At 37.4% G+C, this 16,554-nt stretch overlaps 5 protein-coding genes across 10 annotated transcripts; 2 read left to right on the plus strand and 3 right to left on the minus strand.

The window, feature by feature from the left end:
• The first annotated feature begins 103 nt into the window (after positions 1–103).
• LOC108132458 (zinc finger protein 189) lies at positions 104–2,174 on the plus strand. Of its 2 annotated transcripts, none has more exons than XM_017251892.3 (2): positions 104–1,642; positions 1,701–2,174. In XM_017251892.3, exon 1 carries the CDS (start codon positions 223–225, stop codon positions 1,285–1,287), a length of 1,065 nt encoding a protein of 354 aa, XP_017107381.2. In that variant the 5' UTR covers positions 104–222; the 3' UTR covers positions 1,288–1,642; positions 1,701–2,174. The 2 variants fall into 2 exon arrangements, with proteins under 2 accessions (XP_017107381.2, XP_070132486.1); XM_070276385.1 differs by having other exon boundaries at positions 1,705–2,174.
• Positions 2,175–2,642: 468 nt separating this feature from the next.
• Positions 2,643–3,779, minus strand: LOC108132477 (angiopoietin-2-like). Its single transcript, XM_070276520.1, has 4 exons — positions 3,611–3,779; positions 3,046–3,553; positions 2,795–2,994; positions 2,643–2,687 (listed from the first exon to the last, which is right to left on the minus strand). Exons 1-4 carry the CDS (start codon positions 3,674–3,676, stop codon positions 2,643–2,645), a joined length of 819 nt encoding a protein of 272 aa, XP_070132621.1. The 5' UTR covers positions 3,677–3,779.
• A 605-nt stretch (positions 3,780–4,384) lies between these two features.
• Positions 4,385–5,297, minus strand: LOC108132486 (fibrinogen-like protein 1). The gene is made up of 3 exons (XM_017251919.3): positions 5,085–5,297; positions 4,550–5,033; positions 4,385–4,473 (listed from the first exon to the last, which is right to left on the minus strand). The coding sequence occupies exons 1-3, from the start codon at positions 5,140–5,142 to the stop codon at positions 4,422–4,424; spliced, it is 594 nt and encodes a 197-aa protein (XP_017107408.3). The 5' UTR covers positions 5,143–5,297; the 3' UTR covers positions 4,385–4,421.
• A 2,431-nt stretch (positions 5,298–7,728) lies between these two features.
• LOC122321943 (uncharacterized) lies at positions 7,729–8,588 on the minus strand. Of its 3 annotated transcripts, none has more exons than XM_043213065.2 (2): positions 8,432–8,588; positions 7,729–8,374 (listed from the first exon to the last, which is right to left on the minus strand). In XM_043213065.2, the coding sequence occupies exon 2, from the start codon at positions 8,363–8,365 to the stop codon at positions 7,847–7,849; it is 519 nt and encodes a 172-aa protein (XP_043069000.1). In that variant the 5' UTR covers positions 8,366–8,374; positions 8,432–8,588; the 3' UTR covers positions 7,729–7,846. The 3 variants fall into 3 exon arrangements, with proteins under 3 accessions (XP_043069000.1, XP_043069001.1, XP_070132636.1); XM_043213066.2 differs by having other exon boundaries at positions 7,729–8,384; positions 8,432–8,556; XM_070276535.1 differs by having other exon boundaries at positions 8,428–8,527.
• A 4,469-nt stretch (positions 8,589–13,057) lies between these two features.
• LOC108132475 (uncharacterized) lies at positions 13,058–13,934 on the plus strand. 3 transcript variants are annotated; one of them, XM_017251908.3, is made up of 2 exons: positions 13,058–13,210; positions 13,268–13,934. In XM_017251908.3, the coding sequence occupies exon 2, from the start codon at positions 13,277–13,279 to the stop codon at positions 13,793–13,795; it is 519 nt and encodes a 172-aa protein (XP_017107397.1). In that variant the 5' UTR covers positions 13,058–13,210; positions 13,268–13,276; the 3' UTR covers positions 13,796–13,934. The 3 variants fall into 3 exon arrangements, with proteins under 3 accessions (XP_017107397.1, XP_070132523.1, XP_070132524.1); XM_070276422.1 differs by having other exon boundaries at positions 13,092–13,214; XM_070276423.1 differs by having other exon boundaries at positions 13,107–13,210; positions 13,258–13,934.
• The last annotated feature ends 2,620 nt before the right edge of the window (positions 13,935–16,554 follow it).

Here is a 16,554-nt window from a genome sequence, read left to right on the forward strand (position 1 = left end):
CAATCTTACTTTATGTACCTTTAATATTAGATGGAAAAACATCGATGTTGCCCCGGTTAACGGATTGCCCTCGGATGTTGCCGATGTTTCAAAAACATCGATGTCATCGATGGTGGCGTAGATGATTCTCCACCCCTGCCTTCCGCAGAAACTACGGAATCTAATGAGCCAATCCATTCGATACCATGGACGACCGGCAAAAATTGAGATAACACAAGAAGGATGCTACCCCGAGCCATCCTCCCTAAGCCAACTGGCCAGGGAAAGAACAGTTCCAAGCCCGGGCCACAGAAGAAGAAGTCCCAACCACGGACATACAGGTGCGGAGTTTGTTTGGCGGAATTTTCCCGCCATTTGGCCACCAAGCGCCACGAACAGCAGTGTGAGGCCAAATTGAGGAAGCTGCATGTCTGCCGGCACTGCCTGTCGCTCTATGGAGACGAGACCCGTTTGGAGCGGCACCGGGAAAGGAAGCATTCGGACGGGCAGTTCCTTTGCCTGCAGTGCGGTAAGCGATACTCTTCTGCCACGTTCCTGTACCGGCACGTGGTCTCCTGGCATGGCAACCATGCGCTCTTCTACTGCTCCATGTGTGCCGACAACTGCAACGACGCCAAGACCTTTGGCGGAATGCGGGAGCTCCAGGAGCACGCCGCCGAAGTCCACCAACTGGGCAGTGCCTCCCTCGACGAGGGCGGCAGCGAAGCGGATAGTCTGCTGGACGAGACCGAGGACCTCGAGATGCTCGAGGAGAACATTGAGGACATGCTGCCCAACGTAGACTGGGGCGACGACTTCGCCTTCGACTGGCCGATGGACCTGGACAAGGAGGCCTGCATCTCAGATGCCAAGCCCAGCGTGTTTGTGTGCCCCGTCTGCGCCAACGGCTTTTCCGGCAGCCTAAGCCTCGTCAGGCACCTGGAGCGTTCGCACCAGCGCAACCCCCTGGAGTGCTGCTTCTGCGGCCGGACGCACAACACCCGGGAGGCGGTGCGATCTCATTTGCAGCGAGTCCACATCCTGGTGCGCCTGCACGTGTGCGGTGTCTGCCATGCGGACTTTGCCACCGCCGACCACTTGCGCAAACATGTCAACAGCCAGCACTTGGACCACCGACCGCATCAGTGCATCCTATGCGGAAAGTGCTTCGCCCAGCGCGGCCATCTCGTCCAGCACCTGAAGACTGACCGAGACCACTCCCGGAACCAGTTTGTCTGCCAGCTGTGCCAGTGGCCCTTCTTCCGGGCCATCGATCTGGAGCGACATGTCAACGACAAGCATCCCTAGGAGATGAGAATCTTTGTTCTGGACAAGAGTATTCGCTTAATTCTTCGAGGTTCTATATACAGGTTCTTATCTAGAATTATAGGATCTCAGGATTACCAAAATTATGTACTCAAGATCTATAATTTAAGTTTAAGGATATGTTAATTATTTTTTGAATTATTAATCGATATAGTCGGCCGATTCCGGCCGTTCCGACTTATATACTGGAGGTACAGAAGGTACTGGAGGTATACAGGAGGTGATCCTGATTAAGAATATATATACTTTATAGGGTCGGAGAGGTCTCCTTCACTGCGTTGCACACTTTTGGACAAAATTATAATACCCTCTGCAAGGGTATAAAAATTATCTGAAGGTACACGGTATTAATATACACATTAATAAGAAACTGAACGACTTTTGTGTTTTTGTAGATAGAAAGTTGGAACTTCGTACAGATCACATTTTTAGTCTGTTGATCCGATTTCATAACGATCGGCAGACTATATCTTATAGATGCCATATTACTGAACGGTCGGAATCTGACACGGATATACTTACTGGTATTTGGTAACATTACCAACTTTGGTATTTTGATGATAGAAGCTTGGGACTTTCCTTTCGATTTTTTTTTTGTAATAAATATTTTGATATTCTCATTATGGTCGAACAACTACATATAACCGAGGTTTGCGATATATGTCCGGTTTTAGCTGCAAGGGTATATCAACTTTGGCTCCGCCCGAAGTTAGCTTTCCCTTCTTGTTTCTAGTTTATTTTAAAATAAAAAATGTTCTTTCCTATTCTTTTATTTTATTATGTTTTTTTAAGGTTTTTTTTACATTTAAGAGGGTATTATTATTTTGGAAAATAAATCTTAATAAAATATATATATTTTTGATAATGGACACTTTTTCTTTTTAATTAACAAAAATTATAGTTAATTATTAAATTTATAAATTTATATTAAATACGTATGTATTTATATACAAACATAAATTAATAATAACACTAGATATTCGATGTATTCTTTTATAATTTTTCCTTTTTCAAAGTCCTCTTAGAATCGCCGTGTTCTTTTTTAATCCTTTCTTCGGATCGTCATACTTAACTCAGTGTAGTACTCACCACTTCTATTAAATGAAAATTAGTAAAAAATAAAAAAGGTTTTTTTGAAATTAGTTAAATTAATTACAAGTTTCCTTTTGGAGATAAAAGAAAATATAAAGCGAAAACAGAATACATACCGAGGTTCGTGCCACCAGCCATAGCCCATTTCCTTTGCCAAATTACTGGGATATCCATCCTCATCTCGATCCCAGGTGGAAAACTTGACTTGCCTAAGGTACGGCAATTTGCGTCCTGTACACCTTTTGTTAGCTTTCACCATGTAGCTTTCGCTTCGACTCCCAACGACAAAGCTGTCGCATTTGTAAGGATTCATTCTTAACTCATAAGAATTTCTAGATGTCAGGAGGTGCAATCGTTCGAGTCCGATAAAGTATTTATCGGTCAAATGCGTCCCGACATCTCCGAATCCTCTTTCAAATTCCTCATACGTGCGATTAAAATAATTTGTTTCACCCCAATGGTTATAAACAATCATCCAACCAGAACCAATCTCCTCATCTGAGTAACAGACCACTTTAAACGGATCGGAACCTGGAATTTGGATTTCTTGGATGATCTCAGTTTCATTTTGGCTTTGCGGACACCGATCTGGAATAGCTAATGAATTCGATGTTTTATTTTTCACATTCTTGGGTTCTGCCAACTTACCTTTGGAGGGTGGAGGTAGTTGCTGGACTGTCCTGGTTGGTGATGGACTGGCTGTTCTATTAACCGAATTTATATTCTTTACTATTTCGCCCAATTTGGCAATGTCGTCGCGGAGTATTTTTGTAGCAATTTCATTTGTTTTATTTAATTCACTAATTTTATCTTTTAGAAATTTGATTTCCACATTCTTTGCATCTATTTGAGCTTGAAAGTCCCATTTATCCTTTTGAAACTGCAATATTTGGTCATATTTCTCTAGTTCCCTTTCCTGAAAGTCTGAATACTTTTTCTGCAAATCGGAGTAGTTTTTCTGGAACTGAGATATCTGGCCATTATGTTCCTGACCCTTTTTCTCCAAGTCCGTGTACTTTTTCTGCAACTCTGAGTAGTCGTTTTGGAGCTGGGATTCTTTGGCCTGAATCTTCTCAAAGTACCTCAGGAGGGGCTTTACGATCGGATGACAGACCGCCGCGCAGTCGTCCTCCTGCTCTTCAGTGAGATAACAAGACTGTGAAATAGAATTTAAATTAATTTTCAAAATAAAAACACTCGATGCTGGTATTACTTCCTCCGATCCCAGGGCGACGGTAATAAAACAAATCGCAGACAAGAGCACCACCGGCTGGAACATTTTCGTACTTTTAAGTTTAAGTTTAGTTTAAGTCTTTTAGGTTTCCTCTTGAATAGCCACCGGAATAATTTCAACTGATGCTGCGAGAATCTCGGCTCCGGCTTTTTAAATCCTCCTAGAGCTTGAGCTTGCCGATAAGAAGATCAGTCTTCATGCGTGTGCTTTCTTCGGAATTGGGGCGCTGAGTCCAAAAAAAACCCACAGACAGAAGGTATACGGATGTGATGTCAAAGGTTGTGGGAGATTAGTGAAAGCTGATTAGCAGCAGGAACTTGTTTAGCAAGTACTTTTATATAAATTTCCATGACGTCATAGTCACCTTATCTCTGACAATTAAAAGTCTAGCTTAACTTATATGGAATGTGTGATTATTAATTAAATAAATAAATAGGCGATATACAATTGTAAAATATAATATTAAAACAAGAAAGGAAAGCTAGCTTCGGGCGGAGCCGAAGTTGATATACCCTTGCAGCTAAAACCGGATATATATCGCAAACATCGGATATAGTTGGCCGATCCTTGATATGATATGAGAATATCATAATAAAACCAATTTATTGTAAAAGAAAATCTAAAAAAAACGTCGCAGGCTTCTATATTCAAAAATACCAATTGCTATTTTTACTATTGCTATTGCTATTTTATATAATTCTTATGTATTATAATATATATCATATATTTTATATAATTTTTTTATAATTTGTCCTCTTCCAGAGTCCTCTTAGAACCGCCGCTTTCTTCTTTAATCCTTTCTTCTGATCATAATTGAAACCGAGTGAAACAGTCTATTCATTCTATCAATTACAAAAAAAAAGTATAAGTTATTAACAAAATATCCTGTTGGGGATGAAATAATACTAGAATACATACGTAGAATTGAACCACCAGCCATAGCCCTCCTTCTTTGCCCAATTACGATCGGGATTTCCATCCTGATCTCGATCCCAGGTGGAAAACTTTGATAGCTTAATGCTCTCCGATGCGTCTCCAGAACACTCTTCGATATCTTTCACCACATAGCCTTCGCTTCGATTGCCAACAACAAACTTGGCACATTCTTGGGAACCTAAGCGTAACTCATAAGAGTTTCTATTTGTCAGGAGGTGCAATCTTTCGAGCCCGATAAAGTAATTCTCCTCCCTCAGCGTTCCGACATCTCCGAATCCTCTTACATATTCCTCATAGGTGCGATTAAAATTAGTTACATCATGGCGTTTCTTATACACAATCATCCAACCAGATCCAATCCAGTCAGCTGAGTAACAGACCACTTTAAAAGGATCAGAACCTGGGATTTGAAGTTCTTGGACGATCAGGTATTCATCTAGGCTATCCGGACACCGATCTGGAAGAGCTAATGAATTCCATGTTTTATTTTCCAAATTGTTGGTTTCTGTCAACTTACCTGTATGGTTGGTAATATTACCCTGTTGATTTTCGAACATTTCCGTGCTCTCTATCATTTTAATTTCTTCGCGGAGTTGAGTTGATTTTCTTAAGTAACTAACTTCATCTTTTAATCGCAAGATTTCCCCATTTTTTTGATTTATTAGCGCTTGAAGGCTGTCGACTTCCAGATGCTTTGATTTCAACTTTTCATGTCTTTCACTAACATCGTTAAGTTGATGCAGGACTTCCGAATGCTTTATCAGCAAGACTAAGTGATCCTTCTGGCACTGTGATACTATTTCTTCCGATCCCACAGAAGCGGAAATAAAAAAAATCACAAAAAGTAAGACTACCCGAAGGATCATTTTTTTTTTTCGTTTGAAAGAAACTTTCTTCTTTAAAAGTCACTGCGAGAATTTCAACTGATTCTTTGAGCCTTAGGGCTTCGGCTTTTATAGGCGATTGGAACACTTTCAATTCACATATATAAGTATGTAGAAATTTCAAAATATTCCGCAGACGGATGTAATATCCAAGGCCGAAAAACATTTGATTAGAAACGAACTTGCGTATCAGTCACCAGCGGAATACATTTCACTCGAAAATTTCAGTGGTGGCACACGATATGAGCTTTTTAAAGATTTTGGGGGGGGTTTTCCACCTTGTGAAGTATAAATTTAAAATTATTTTTTCTTTACAGATTTACATAGATACATGTTTGAATTTTACTCTTCCAAAAATTTGAGTCCAAATCTCTTAAATTACGAAAGTTATAGGCCGTTGGGTGGACCTGGGTCAAGTGCCTTGTTTTTTGTGTTTGTGGAAGTCCTACAGATCGCAAAAATTAAGCAATCGTCATTAAGTTACACAGGTTTTTCCGAATTATATGCAAAATTTTATTATTTTTATTTTAAAAATTATAGGTAACGAAATACTTTTATGAACGTTCATAACTTTCGCATTTTCAAAATTTGGATTTTTCTCTTTTGCGTTTTTGCGATTTTTTTCACGACTGCGACTCTACGACTTCCACCGTGATGACGAGTTGGCGCCATCATGGGGTAGAACCCACTTCACTTTGATCACTATGATCATCAAAAAAATTGTATAGCTGCAATAAACTTATCTCTACAACGGACTGAAATTTCATTCTCATACCTATCATATTTTCCAAGAAGAAAATTCAGAAATAACAGAAGGTTTTAGGCCCAAAAAGGTAGAAACGCTTTTTAACAATAATTTAAAAAGGGGGATTTTTAGATATTTTAATAGAAATTATGAAACGTTAACCACGACTTTTCGTGGAATCATGGAGCTGAAAAATTGTAGGCAGAAAAGTCAGTTTCGCAGCTGAATGAAATTAGGAGTTTTTAAGCTCAACAATTTCTGTGGCGCCCCTGATTGTTTAATAATTTTGAAAAATGCCCTACATGGTAACTTTTAGATTACTGGACGATTTCTTATAGCTGACTTTTAGCTGCCATATGAAACTAGAGAATAATTACTAAATGCATTCACAGAAAAGTCAAAATTTCAATAAATTCAATAATTTTAATCAACTAAATCATTTTTTTCGCATATTTTTTTCCTTTCTTAGCTTGTATCTTCTTTGGCACATTCAATATAGATTTTGTATAAAGACTAAACTAATAAAAAGTATAACAAGTATAAAAACATATAAAATACTAATGTATATACTTATGTACATATATACTTATTCTTTTAAAATACACAAATAGAAAATCGATAATAAATAATCTCCTAGGGTATTTAACTTCGGTTTTTCCTTTTTCCCCTATCCACGTAGCCTTCCCATCTTGTTTTATATTATTTCCAAAACTAAACCAAACTAGATTGTTCATTATAACCTTGCAGAGGGTACTATAATTTTGGACGAAAGTGTGCAACGCAGTGAAGGAGACATCTTTTATTATTGAATAGTACGGCTGTACAAAACAGCTCCATCAAACAGGGGCAACCTTGGGGAGCGTGTTGTAGCTGAATGGATACGTATTCCTAACGATATAATTGAAATTTTGGTAGAGAGCATGCCTGACATCGTACAGAAAGTCATCTCAAATAAATTGCTTTGGACAAAATATTAATATTATTTTGAAAATTAAAACTCTTTGAAACGTCCAAAACTGAGTTTATGTGGGTTTTTTTTGGTTTTTAATTTATTTCTCCTGGAATTCATCTGTATCATCGTTGTTTTTGCTTAAAATTGATTAAAAATTAACAAATTAATAGAAAACAAAAAAATTGTTTTGGTTTTGTTGTGTGATTATGATTTTATGAGCTATTATGAGATATTAAGGTAAAGTAAAATATTTTATATTTTAAACAAAGGAACTGTATATGGTATGTAGCCATGTGAATGTATGTAACGTAGAGAAAATATATCGTCTCCGACCCCATAATGTATATATATTCTTGATCAACATCGACATCAGGGTTTCTACCTTGCTGGGCTTCAAACCTGCTGTTTTTATACCCTTGCAGAGGGTATTATTATTATTATTTTGTCAAAATTTGGAGCAGATCCAAATCCAAATGTAACCGAGCTTGCAGAAGACTGCGTTCCTTGCAGTTCCTTCCAGGAGAATTTCCACTTTTTGATGTTAAAAGATTGAAAATAAAAGGTGACGTTTTCAGCGATATTAGTTGTACATATATCGGATGTATTTTTATTTCAAAAGCTTTTACAGAGTGGTTTCTGGTAAACTAGTCCTAACGTGACTCCATTTCTCCAAGTATGTGGTTATCCTTTTCCTTGGATCAGGTGGAGCTCCTCCCGTTGCGCGAATTTCGCTTTAGCCGCTTCAAAACCCTTTCCTTCTGTTTTTCCACTATCGCAATGGCACTCCTTGAGATTAGGTCCTCCTTTGAACCAAAAAGTCGGTGCATGTCGTCGATATCGAAGACCCTGAAGAGAGCAACCAACTCCAAGGCCACTAGGATAAGGGACGCTGCATTATCCTTGACTCGCTTGAACACCCAGCCTCGTCCCCAGGGCCAATAAAGACATCCCATTTTAACGAGGTAGTGAACAGTTACGCTGAGGGGAAACCAGGCTACGACCAAAAGGACTTGGACCACTATGCAGAGGATCAGGACTTGCGCAATCTTCTCCCAAACAGTGTAATCCACATCTTGGCTAAGGATTTTATTCAAAGCCAGCACGGTGAGGAATATGAACACAATCGACTCCATGGTGCCTTCGATGGGATTGTAGAAGAGATTGTTCTTATGGCAAAAAAGGGAAATCATCCATGCAATAATGTAGACTTCATCCATGCTGTCCAACTACAAATAACTACATGTATTATTATTATTATTTTTTGGTTATATTAAGTTACTTACTTCTCGGTAGAATCTTAAGTTATTTGTAAAATTGTATGTGTTAGATATTTTTAAGAGCTAACTAAAATTTATAGCACAACTGAGCAGTAGGAGCTCCTTTTAGAAATGGAGTTGTGTTTGGGGCGATTTGTTTTAAATTGTTTTCATCGCCTACTACTATTGTTTGGAATTTAAGGTCGATAATAAATAGGGTAATTTTTATAAAAGAAGTTACAATTTTTAATGAAAACAGTACGGAGTGCAACTTCTTTTTTGGTGGGCTACCTGGTTCAGATCGGATTCGATTTGTGTAGAGATTGCCGCAAGCCGGAGGACTTTCACCCGATTTTCGTGAAAGTCTGGGAATGGAACCCTTCATCAGACGCACCTTTACCGAGAACTACAGCGACTGGAATGGTAGGCCTCGCAATTGGAATGGCGGTAACGGTGGTGGGCAGGATATTCGTCCTTCATGAACCCTACAGCCGCCGCCGCAAAATCTGGAATGGAATAGTCCCAGTCCTCGGCGTAATGCCTCTCCGATGGGACCGGTTGGTAATCCGAATCCCACCATGCACACGAAGGGTACCGCAACTTTAATAATTAAAATTATGTAGTATGACAATGAAAACATGGATCTGGTGCGGATCTATCCACAAGAGCCGCCGCAGAACTTCCGCTACTTGATGCGCCAGGAGCCCTATCCGAGAAATAAGCAAAACTTCGACGGGGCTCGTGACCAGAGCTTCGGATACCGATGGGTATCGTCGACCCAATTCGGGCTTCGAAAACCGGAATGACTGTGCGAGATCTTTGCTAATTAAAAGAAAATTTAATTTTCCAAACAACTTGCCCTCTTTATAAAGCCTCAGCCAGAACTGGTTATAGGCATAACCTGTAACTGGTAAAATAGGTAAAACGATAAATTTATTTTTATACTTTCCTTTGCACGCAGTATATAAGTCGGAACGGCCGGGATCGGTCGACTATATCCTATAGCTGCCATATAACTGAACGATCGGAAATGATCCAACTTTTGTGTCTTTGAAAATAGAAAGCTGGAACTTAGTACAGATTCTATTTTTGGTCAGTTGATCCAACCTACCAAATTTTATAACGATCGGCTGACTATATCTTATAGCTGCCATATATCTGAACGATCGAAATGGTTTTTGGTGGAAATACCAACTTTGGTATTTTTGAAGATAAAAGTTTGGGACTTTTTTTAGATTTTGTATTATAATAAATTAGGTTATATTATCATATTCTCATAAGGATCGGCCAACTATATCCGATGTTTGCGATATATATCCGGTTTTACCTGCAAGGGTATATCAAGTTCGGCTCCGCCCGAAGTTAGCTTTCCTTTCTTGTTTTGATATTATATTTTACAATTGTATATCGCTTATTTATTTATTTAATTAATAAACACATATTCAATATAAGTTAAGCTAGACTTTTAATTGTCAGAGATAACGTGACTATGACGTCATGGAAATCTATATGAAAGTACTTGCTAAACAAGTTCCTGCTGCTAATCAGCTTTCACTAATCTCCCACAACCTTTGACATCACATCCGTATACCTTCTGTCTGTGGGTTTTTTTTTGGACTCAGCGCTCCAATTCCGAAGAAAGCACACGCATGAAGACTGATCTTCTTATCGGCAAGCTCAAGCTCTAGGAGGATTTAAAAAGCCGGAGCCGAGAGTCCCGCAGCATCAGTTGAAATTATTCCGGTGGCTATTCAAGAGGAAACCTAAAAGACTTAAACTAAACTTAAACTTAAAAGTACGAAAATGGTCCAGCCGGTGGTGCTCTTGTCTGCGATTTGTTTTATTACCGTCGCCCTGGGATCGGAGGAAGTAATACCCATTTTTCAAGTGTTTTTATTTTGAAAATTAATTTAAATTCAATTCCACAGTCTTGTTATCTCACTGAAGAGCAGGAGGACGACTGCGCGGCGGTCTGTCATCCGATCGTGAAGCCCCTCCTGAGGTACTTTGAGAAGATTCAGGCCAAAGAATCCCAGTTCCAAAAGGAAAACTTAGAGTTGCAGAAAAAGTATACGGACTTGCAGCAAAAAAGTCTGGAAAATTATGACCAGCTATCGAAGTCCCTGAGAAACTACTCCGACTTGCAGAAAAAGTATTCAGATTTGCAGGAAAGCCATTCGGAATTGCAGAGAAGAGAACTGGAACTTATATCACAGATGCAAAAGGATATATCGGACTTGCAAAAGGATAAATCGGACTTGCAAAATAGGGTGATTGAAGTCGAAAATCTACAGGCTCAAATAGATTCAAAAAATGTGGAGATCAAATTACTAAAAGATAAAATTAGTGAATCAAATAAAACAAATGAACTTGCTACAAAAATACTTCGCGACGACATTGCCAAATTGGGCGAAATAGTAAAGAATAAAAAATCGGATAATGGAGCAGCCAGTCCATTACCAACCAGGACAGTCCAGCAACAAGCTCCACCCTCCAAAGGTAAGTTGGCAGAACCCAATAATTGGCAAAATATAAAACATCGAATACCTTAGCTATTCCAGATCGGTGTCCGCAAAGCCAAAATGAAACTGAGATCATCCAAGAAATCCAAATTCCAGGTTCCGATCCGTTTAAAGTGGTCTGTTACTCAGATGAGGAGATTGGTTCTGGTTGGATGATTGTTTATAACCATTGGGGTGAAACAAATTATTTTAATCGCACGTATGAGGAATTTGAAAGAGGAATCGGAGATGTCGGGACGCAGTGGGACGATAAATACTTTATCGGACTCGAACGATTGCACCTCCTGACATCTAGAAACTCTCATGAGTTGAAAATAGATCCTTACAAATGCGACAACTTTGTCGTTGGAAATCGAAGCGAAGGCTACATGGTGAAAGATACCAAAGGGTGTACTGGAGACATATTGCCGAACCTTAGGCAAGCCAAGTTTTCCACCTGGGATCGAGATGAGGATGGAGATCCCGATAGTAATTTGGCAAAGATAAGGAGCTATGGCTGGTGGCACGAACCTCGGTATGTATTCTGTTTTCGCTTTATATTTTCTTTTATCTCCAAAAGGAAACTTGTAATTAATTTAACTAATTTCAAAAAAACCTTTTTTTTACTAATTTTCATTTAATAGAAGTGGTGTGCACTACACTGCGTTTATTATGATGATCCGAAGAAAGGATTAAAAAAGAACACGGCGATTCTAAAAGGATTTAGAACAAGGAAAAATTATAAAAGAATACATCGAATATCTAGTGTTATTATTAATTTATGTTTGTATATAAATACATACGTATTTAATATAAATTTATAAATTTAATAATTAACTATAATTTTTGTTAATTAAAAAGAAAAAGTGTCCAGTATCAAAAATATATATATATTATAAAGATGTATTTTCCACAATAACAATACCCTCTTAAAAGTAAAAAAACCTTAAAAAAACATAATAAAATAAAAGAATAGGAAAGAACATTTTTTATTTTAAAATAAACTAGAAACAAGAAGGGAAAGCTAACTTCGGGCGGAGCCAAAGTTGATATACCCTTGCAGCTAAAACCGGACATATATCGCAAACCTCGGTTATATGTAGTTGGTCGACCATAATGAGAATATCATAATATTTATTACAAAAAAAATCTAAAGGAAAGTCCCAAGCTTCTATCATCAAAAACACCAAAGTTGGTAATGTTACCAAATACCAGTAAGTATATCCGTGTCAGATTCCGATCGTTCAGTAATATGGCATCTATAAGATATAGTCTGCCGATCGTTACGAAATCGGATCAACAGACCAAAATTGTAATCAGTACGTAGTTCCAACTTTCTATCTACAAAAACACAAATGCTTTTTAGTTTCTTAAGTACTGTGTATATTAATACCCTGTACTTTTCGATGAGTATTGTTTTTAATTTTTGTGGTCTTATTTTGGTACTTTTTGGCTCACAATAGCCTTTATATTTGTTTCTGTTTACGATTTATCAAGATTTTTTTTAAGAGAATAATTAATAGTTTTAGCCAAGGTCAAGTGGCATAATACCCGGTACTTTTCAAGCAATTTTAATGGTTGTGTGGAAGTTAAGTTGAAGTTAATCCTGAATCGAAAATATCAGCGAATTGTCAGTTCCAGGGAGATGTAAGATCCAGGGATGTATAGATCTATAGTTCTATATCTTCACAAATAAGTGGCACAAATAGGCGCAGTCCCGCATGACACTTACTTATGTGTTATACAAAATAAATTCCAAGGATTTTAAAATGTATATTTCTGGAGCTTTTGTATTTCTCAATTTTTTTTTGAATTTTAATAAATTTTTACGGCCCAGAGTCACTAGTACTAGTAATTAATGCTACAAGTGGTAGAGGTGGTGGTCGTGGTGTTTTGGAAATGCAACCACCATTCCAGTCGCTGTAGTTCTCGGTAAAGGTGTGTCTGATGAAGGGTTCCATTCCCAGACTTTCACGAAAATCGCCTAAGAGTCCTCCGGTTTGCGGTAATCTCAACCCAAATCGAATCCGATCAGAACCGGGTAGCCCACCAAAAAAGAAGTTGAACTCCGTACTGTTTTCATTAAAAATTGAAACTTCTTTTATAAAAATTACCCTATTTGTTATCGACCTTAAATTCCAAACAATAGTAGTAGGCGATGAAAACAATTTAAAAAAAATCGCCCCAAACACAACTCCATTTCTAAAAGGAGCTTCTACTGCTCAGTTGTGCTCTAAATTTTAGTTAGCTCTTAAAAATATCTAACACATACAATTTTACAAATAACTTAAGATTCTACCGAGAAGTAAGTAAGTTAATATAACCAAAAAATAATAATAATAATACATGTAGTTATTTGTAGTTGGACAGCATGGATGAAGTCTATATTATTGCATGGATGATTTCCCTTTTTTGCCATAAGAACAATCTCTTCTACAATCCCATCGAAGGCACCATGGAGTCGATTGTGTTCATATTCCTCACCGTGCTGGCTTTGAATAAAATCCTTAGCCAAGATGTGGATTACACTGTTTGGGAGAAGATTGCGCAAGTCCTGATCCTCTGCATAGTGGTCCAAGTCCTTTTGGTCGTAGCCTGGTTTCCCCTCAGCGTAACTGTTCACTACCTCGTTAAAATGGGATGTCTTTATTGGCCCTGGGGACGAGGCTGGGTGTTCAAGCGAGTCAAGGATAATGCAGCGTCCCTTATCCTAGTGGCCTTGGAGTTGGTTGCTCTCTTCAGGGTCTTCGATATCGACGACATGCACCGACTTTTTGGTTCAAAGGAGGACCTAATCTCAAGGAGTGCCATTGCGATAGTGGAAAAACAGAAGGAAAGGGTTTTGAAGCGGCTAAAGCGAAATTCGCGCAACGGGAGGAGCTCCACCTGATCCAAGGAAAAGGATAACCACATACTTGGAGAAATGGAGTCACGTTAGGACTAGTTTACCAGAAACCACTCTGTAAAAGCTTTTGAAATAAAAATACATCCGATATATGTATGTACAACTAATATCGCTGAAAACGTCACCTTTTAGTTTCAATCTTTTAACATCAAAAAGTGGAAACTCTCCTGGAAGGAACTGCAAGGAACGCAGTCTTCTGCAAGCTCGGTTACATTTGGATTTGGATCTGCTCCAAATTTTGGACAAAATTAGAATACCCTCTGCAAGGGTATAAAAACAACAGGTCTAAGGCCCAACAAGGTAGAAACCCCCTTTAACCATAACAATTGTCAGATTGATGGATCCACAAACATTTTATTGTAATTAGTATTACATCGATTTTTCAATAGAAATTATGAAACGTTAACCACGACTCTATCACCGGATTGATTATCAATCTATCACCTCTATCATGTACCATATACTTATAATTTTAAAATACACCAATACAAAATCGAGTTCATCCAGTCCTGGTAGAAAATATTTTTGGAAATTCGCATACACATTTACCGACCTTTAAGTCACCTTTTACCCACAACTTAAATAAAGCAATAAGTAATCTGAAAGGGTATTCAACTTCGGTTTTGCCCTTATCCATGTAGCTTTCCTTTCTGTTTTTATATTGTTTCCAAAATTAATCAAAACTCGATTATTCATTTTAAATAAAACTTTTGGGGCTTATACTGAAATTCAAAATATTTGGTTTGGTTTTGGGTTTTTCTTTTCGTGTCTGTGTTTATAAAGAAAGCCAACTTTATTTTTTACCAACTAATAATATATATTTATGCGGAATTTCGCTGTTGAAATTTTATAAAAATAAAAATAATTTTATAATAAGAGAACAGTATAAATATAAATAATGAAACTACCACAACATTTTATATATTTAACACGATTTAAATATATCCGATATTTTCTTCTTATATCCTTTCTTCGGATCATCTATGATTATGGAACCATGTATGATTTCCCATCAAATGAAAATCCTATTATTGTATTATTTGATATAAGTTATTTTAAAAATGTATGGAGATAAAACAAAAATAGCATACATACATACAGATTTGAACCACCAGCCATAGCCCTCTCCTTTGCCCAATTACGATCGGGATTTCCATCCTTATCTCGATCAAAGGTCGAAAATTTATTGCCCTGCCTTGGCGAACCATACATGTCTGACAGCTCTAAACGTGATGAACACTTTCTGAAGCTTTTCAGCAAATATCCACCGTTTCTCTTTTCAACCAAAGAGTTTTCACCGCATTTAAACTTTAATGTGAGGCTTGCCCAGCTTCAGAATTGAAATCGCGCTCCACCAGTGACCAGAGTTTCGCATTATACGTACATTTATGTACTGTATCTGTATCTGCTTCTGTATCTGTATCTTTCGTGCACTTTCCTCCTGAAAAGCCCGCCAAAAAATGTTCCTGAAAAATAAGACAACCTAGCTTGCTCCCGTTTTGTTATTAAAACTACAATATTTTTTCATTTTCAGTTTTTCATATTTTATTATATTCTTTTATATTAATATGATTTTTAAAGATTTTTGTATATTTTTAAATTTTTTAAGATGTGAAACACATCTCCCACCCTATCTTTATAAATAATATATTTTCTTGATCTCCTACTATTATGTATTCTTTATTAATTTGTATGTTTTATATATATTTTATTTTCTTTTTAATTTAAAACTATTTAATTTATTTAGTTATATTAAACATATATACACAAAAATATTTTTTAATTAATGCAAATACAGTCGTAAAAGTCGTACAAATCGTAAAAGTCATCTTAGAATCGCCTTTTTCTTTTTTAATCCTTTCTTCGGATCATCAAAGAAAACGAAGAGTATAAACTCCTTCTATTAAATAAAAATATAATTTAAAAAAAGTAAGGGGAATAAAAGTAAGGTAAAAATATAATACATACTCATTTTTAAACCAAAAGCCATAACCGTATTCCTTTGCCAAATTACGATCGCGATATCCATCCTGATCTCGATCCCATGTGGAAAATGGGATGACTTGCCCAAAGTTCTGCAATATGTGTCCAGTACACCCTTTGGCATCTTTCACCATATAGCTTTCGCTTCGATTGCCCACAACAATGTTGTCGCATGAGTGCCCAAAACCTATAAATAACTCATAAGAGTTTCTATTTGTCAGGAGGTGCAATCGTTCGAGTCCGATAAAGTAATTAGCCTCCGACCCATTTCTGGAATTTCCGAATCCTCTTACATATTCCTCATACGTGCGATTAAAAGAAATGTCCTCATTAACTTTCCTATAAACAACCATCCAACCAGAACCAATCCGATTAGTTGAGAAACAGATCACTACAAACGGATCTAAACGTGGAATTTGGATTTCTTGGAGGATCCTCCTTTCATTTTGGCTTTGTGGGCAACGATCTGAAAGTGCTAAGGTATTTGATGTTTTATTTTTCACATTCTTGGATTCGGCCAACTTACCTTTGGAGGGTTGAGGTAGTTGCTGGACTGTCCTGGTTGGTGATGGACTGGCTGCTCCATTAACCGAATTTATATTCTTTACTATTTCGCCCAATTTGGCAATGTCGTCGCGAAGTATTTTTGTAGCAAGTTCATTTGTTTTATTTAATTCACTAATTTGATCTTTTAGAAATTTGATTTCCACATTCTTTGCATCTATTTGAGCTTGAAAGTCCCATTTATCCTTTTGAAACTG

This window comes from Drosophila bipectinata, chromosome XR (assembly GCF_030179905.1).
Source record: "Drosophila bipectinata strain 14024-0381.07 chromosome XR, DbipHiC1v2, whole genome shotgun sequence".
In the NCBI taxonomy this organism is placed as follows: domain Eukaryota; kingdom Metazoa; phylum Arthropoda; class Insecta; order Diptera; family Drosophilidae; genus Drosophila; species Drosophila bipectinata.

Coding starts and splice junctions, on each gene's coding strand:
- LOC108132477 (XM_070276520.1), bottom strand. CDS start 3,676: ATGTTCCAGCCGGTGGTGCTCTTGTCTGCGATTTGTTTTATTACCGTC. Junction 2,995..3,045: donor ACTACCTCCACCCTCCAAAG/GTAAGTTGGCAG, acceptor CGAATTCATTAG/CTATTCCAGATCGGTGTCCG. Junction 2,688..2,794: donor TTGAAAGAGGATTCGGAGAT/GTCGGGACGCAT, acceptor CAAATGCGACAG/CTTTGTCGTTGGGAGTCGAA.
- LOC108132486 (XM_017251919.3), bottom strand. CDS start 5,142: ATGATAGAGAGCACGGAAATGTTCGAAAATCAACAGGGTAATATTACC. Junction 5,034..5,084: donor TAATATTACCAACCATACAG/GTAAGTTGACAG, acceptor GGAATTCATTAG/CTCTTCCAGATCGGTGTCCG. Junction 4,474..4,549: donor GGCTGGTGGTTCAATTCTAC/GTATGTATTCTA, acceptor TGTAATTGATAG/AATGAATAGACTGTTTCACT.
- LOC122321943 (XM_043213065.2), bottom strand. CDS start 8,365: ATGGATGAAGTCTACATTATTGCATGGATGATTTCCCTTTTTTGCCAT.
- LOC108132458 (XM_017251892.3), top strand. CDS start 223: ATGCTACCCCGAGCCATCCTCCCTAAGCCAACTGGCCAGGGAAAGAAC.
- LOC108132475 (XM_017251908.3), top strand. CDS start 13,277: ATGGATGAAGTCTATATTATTGCATGGATGATTTCCCTTTTTTGCCAT.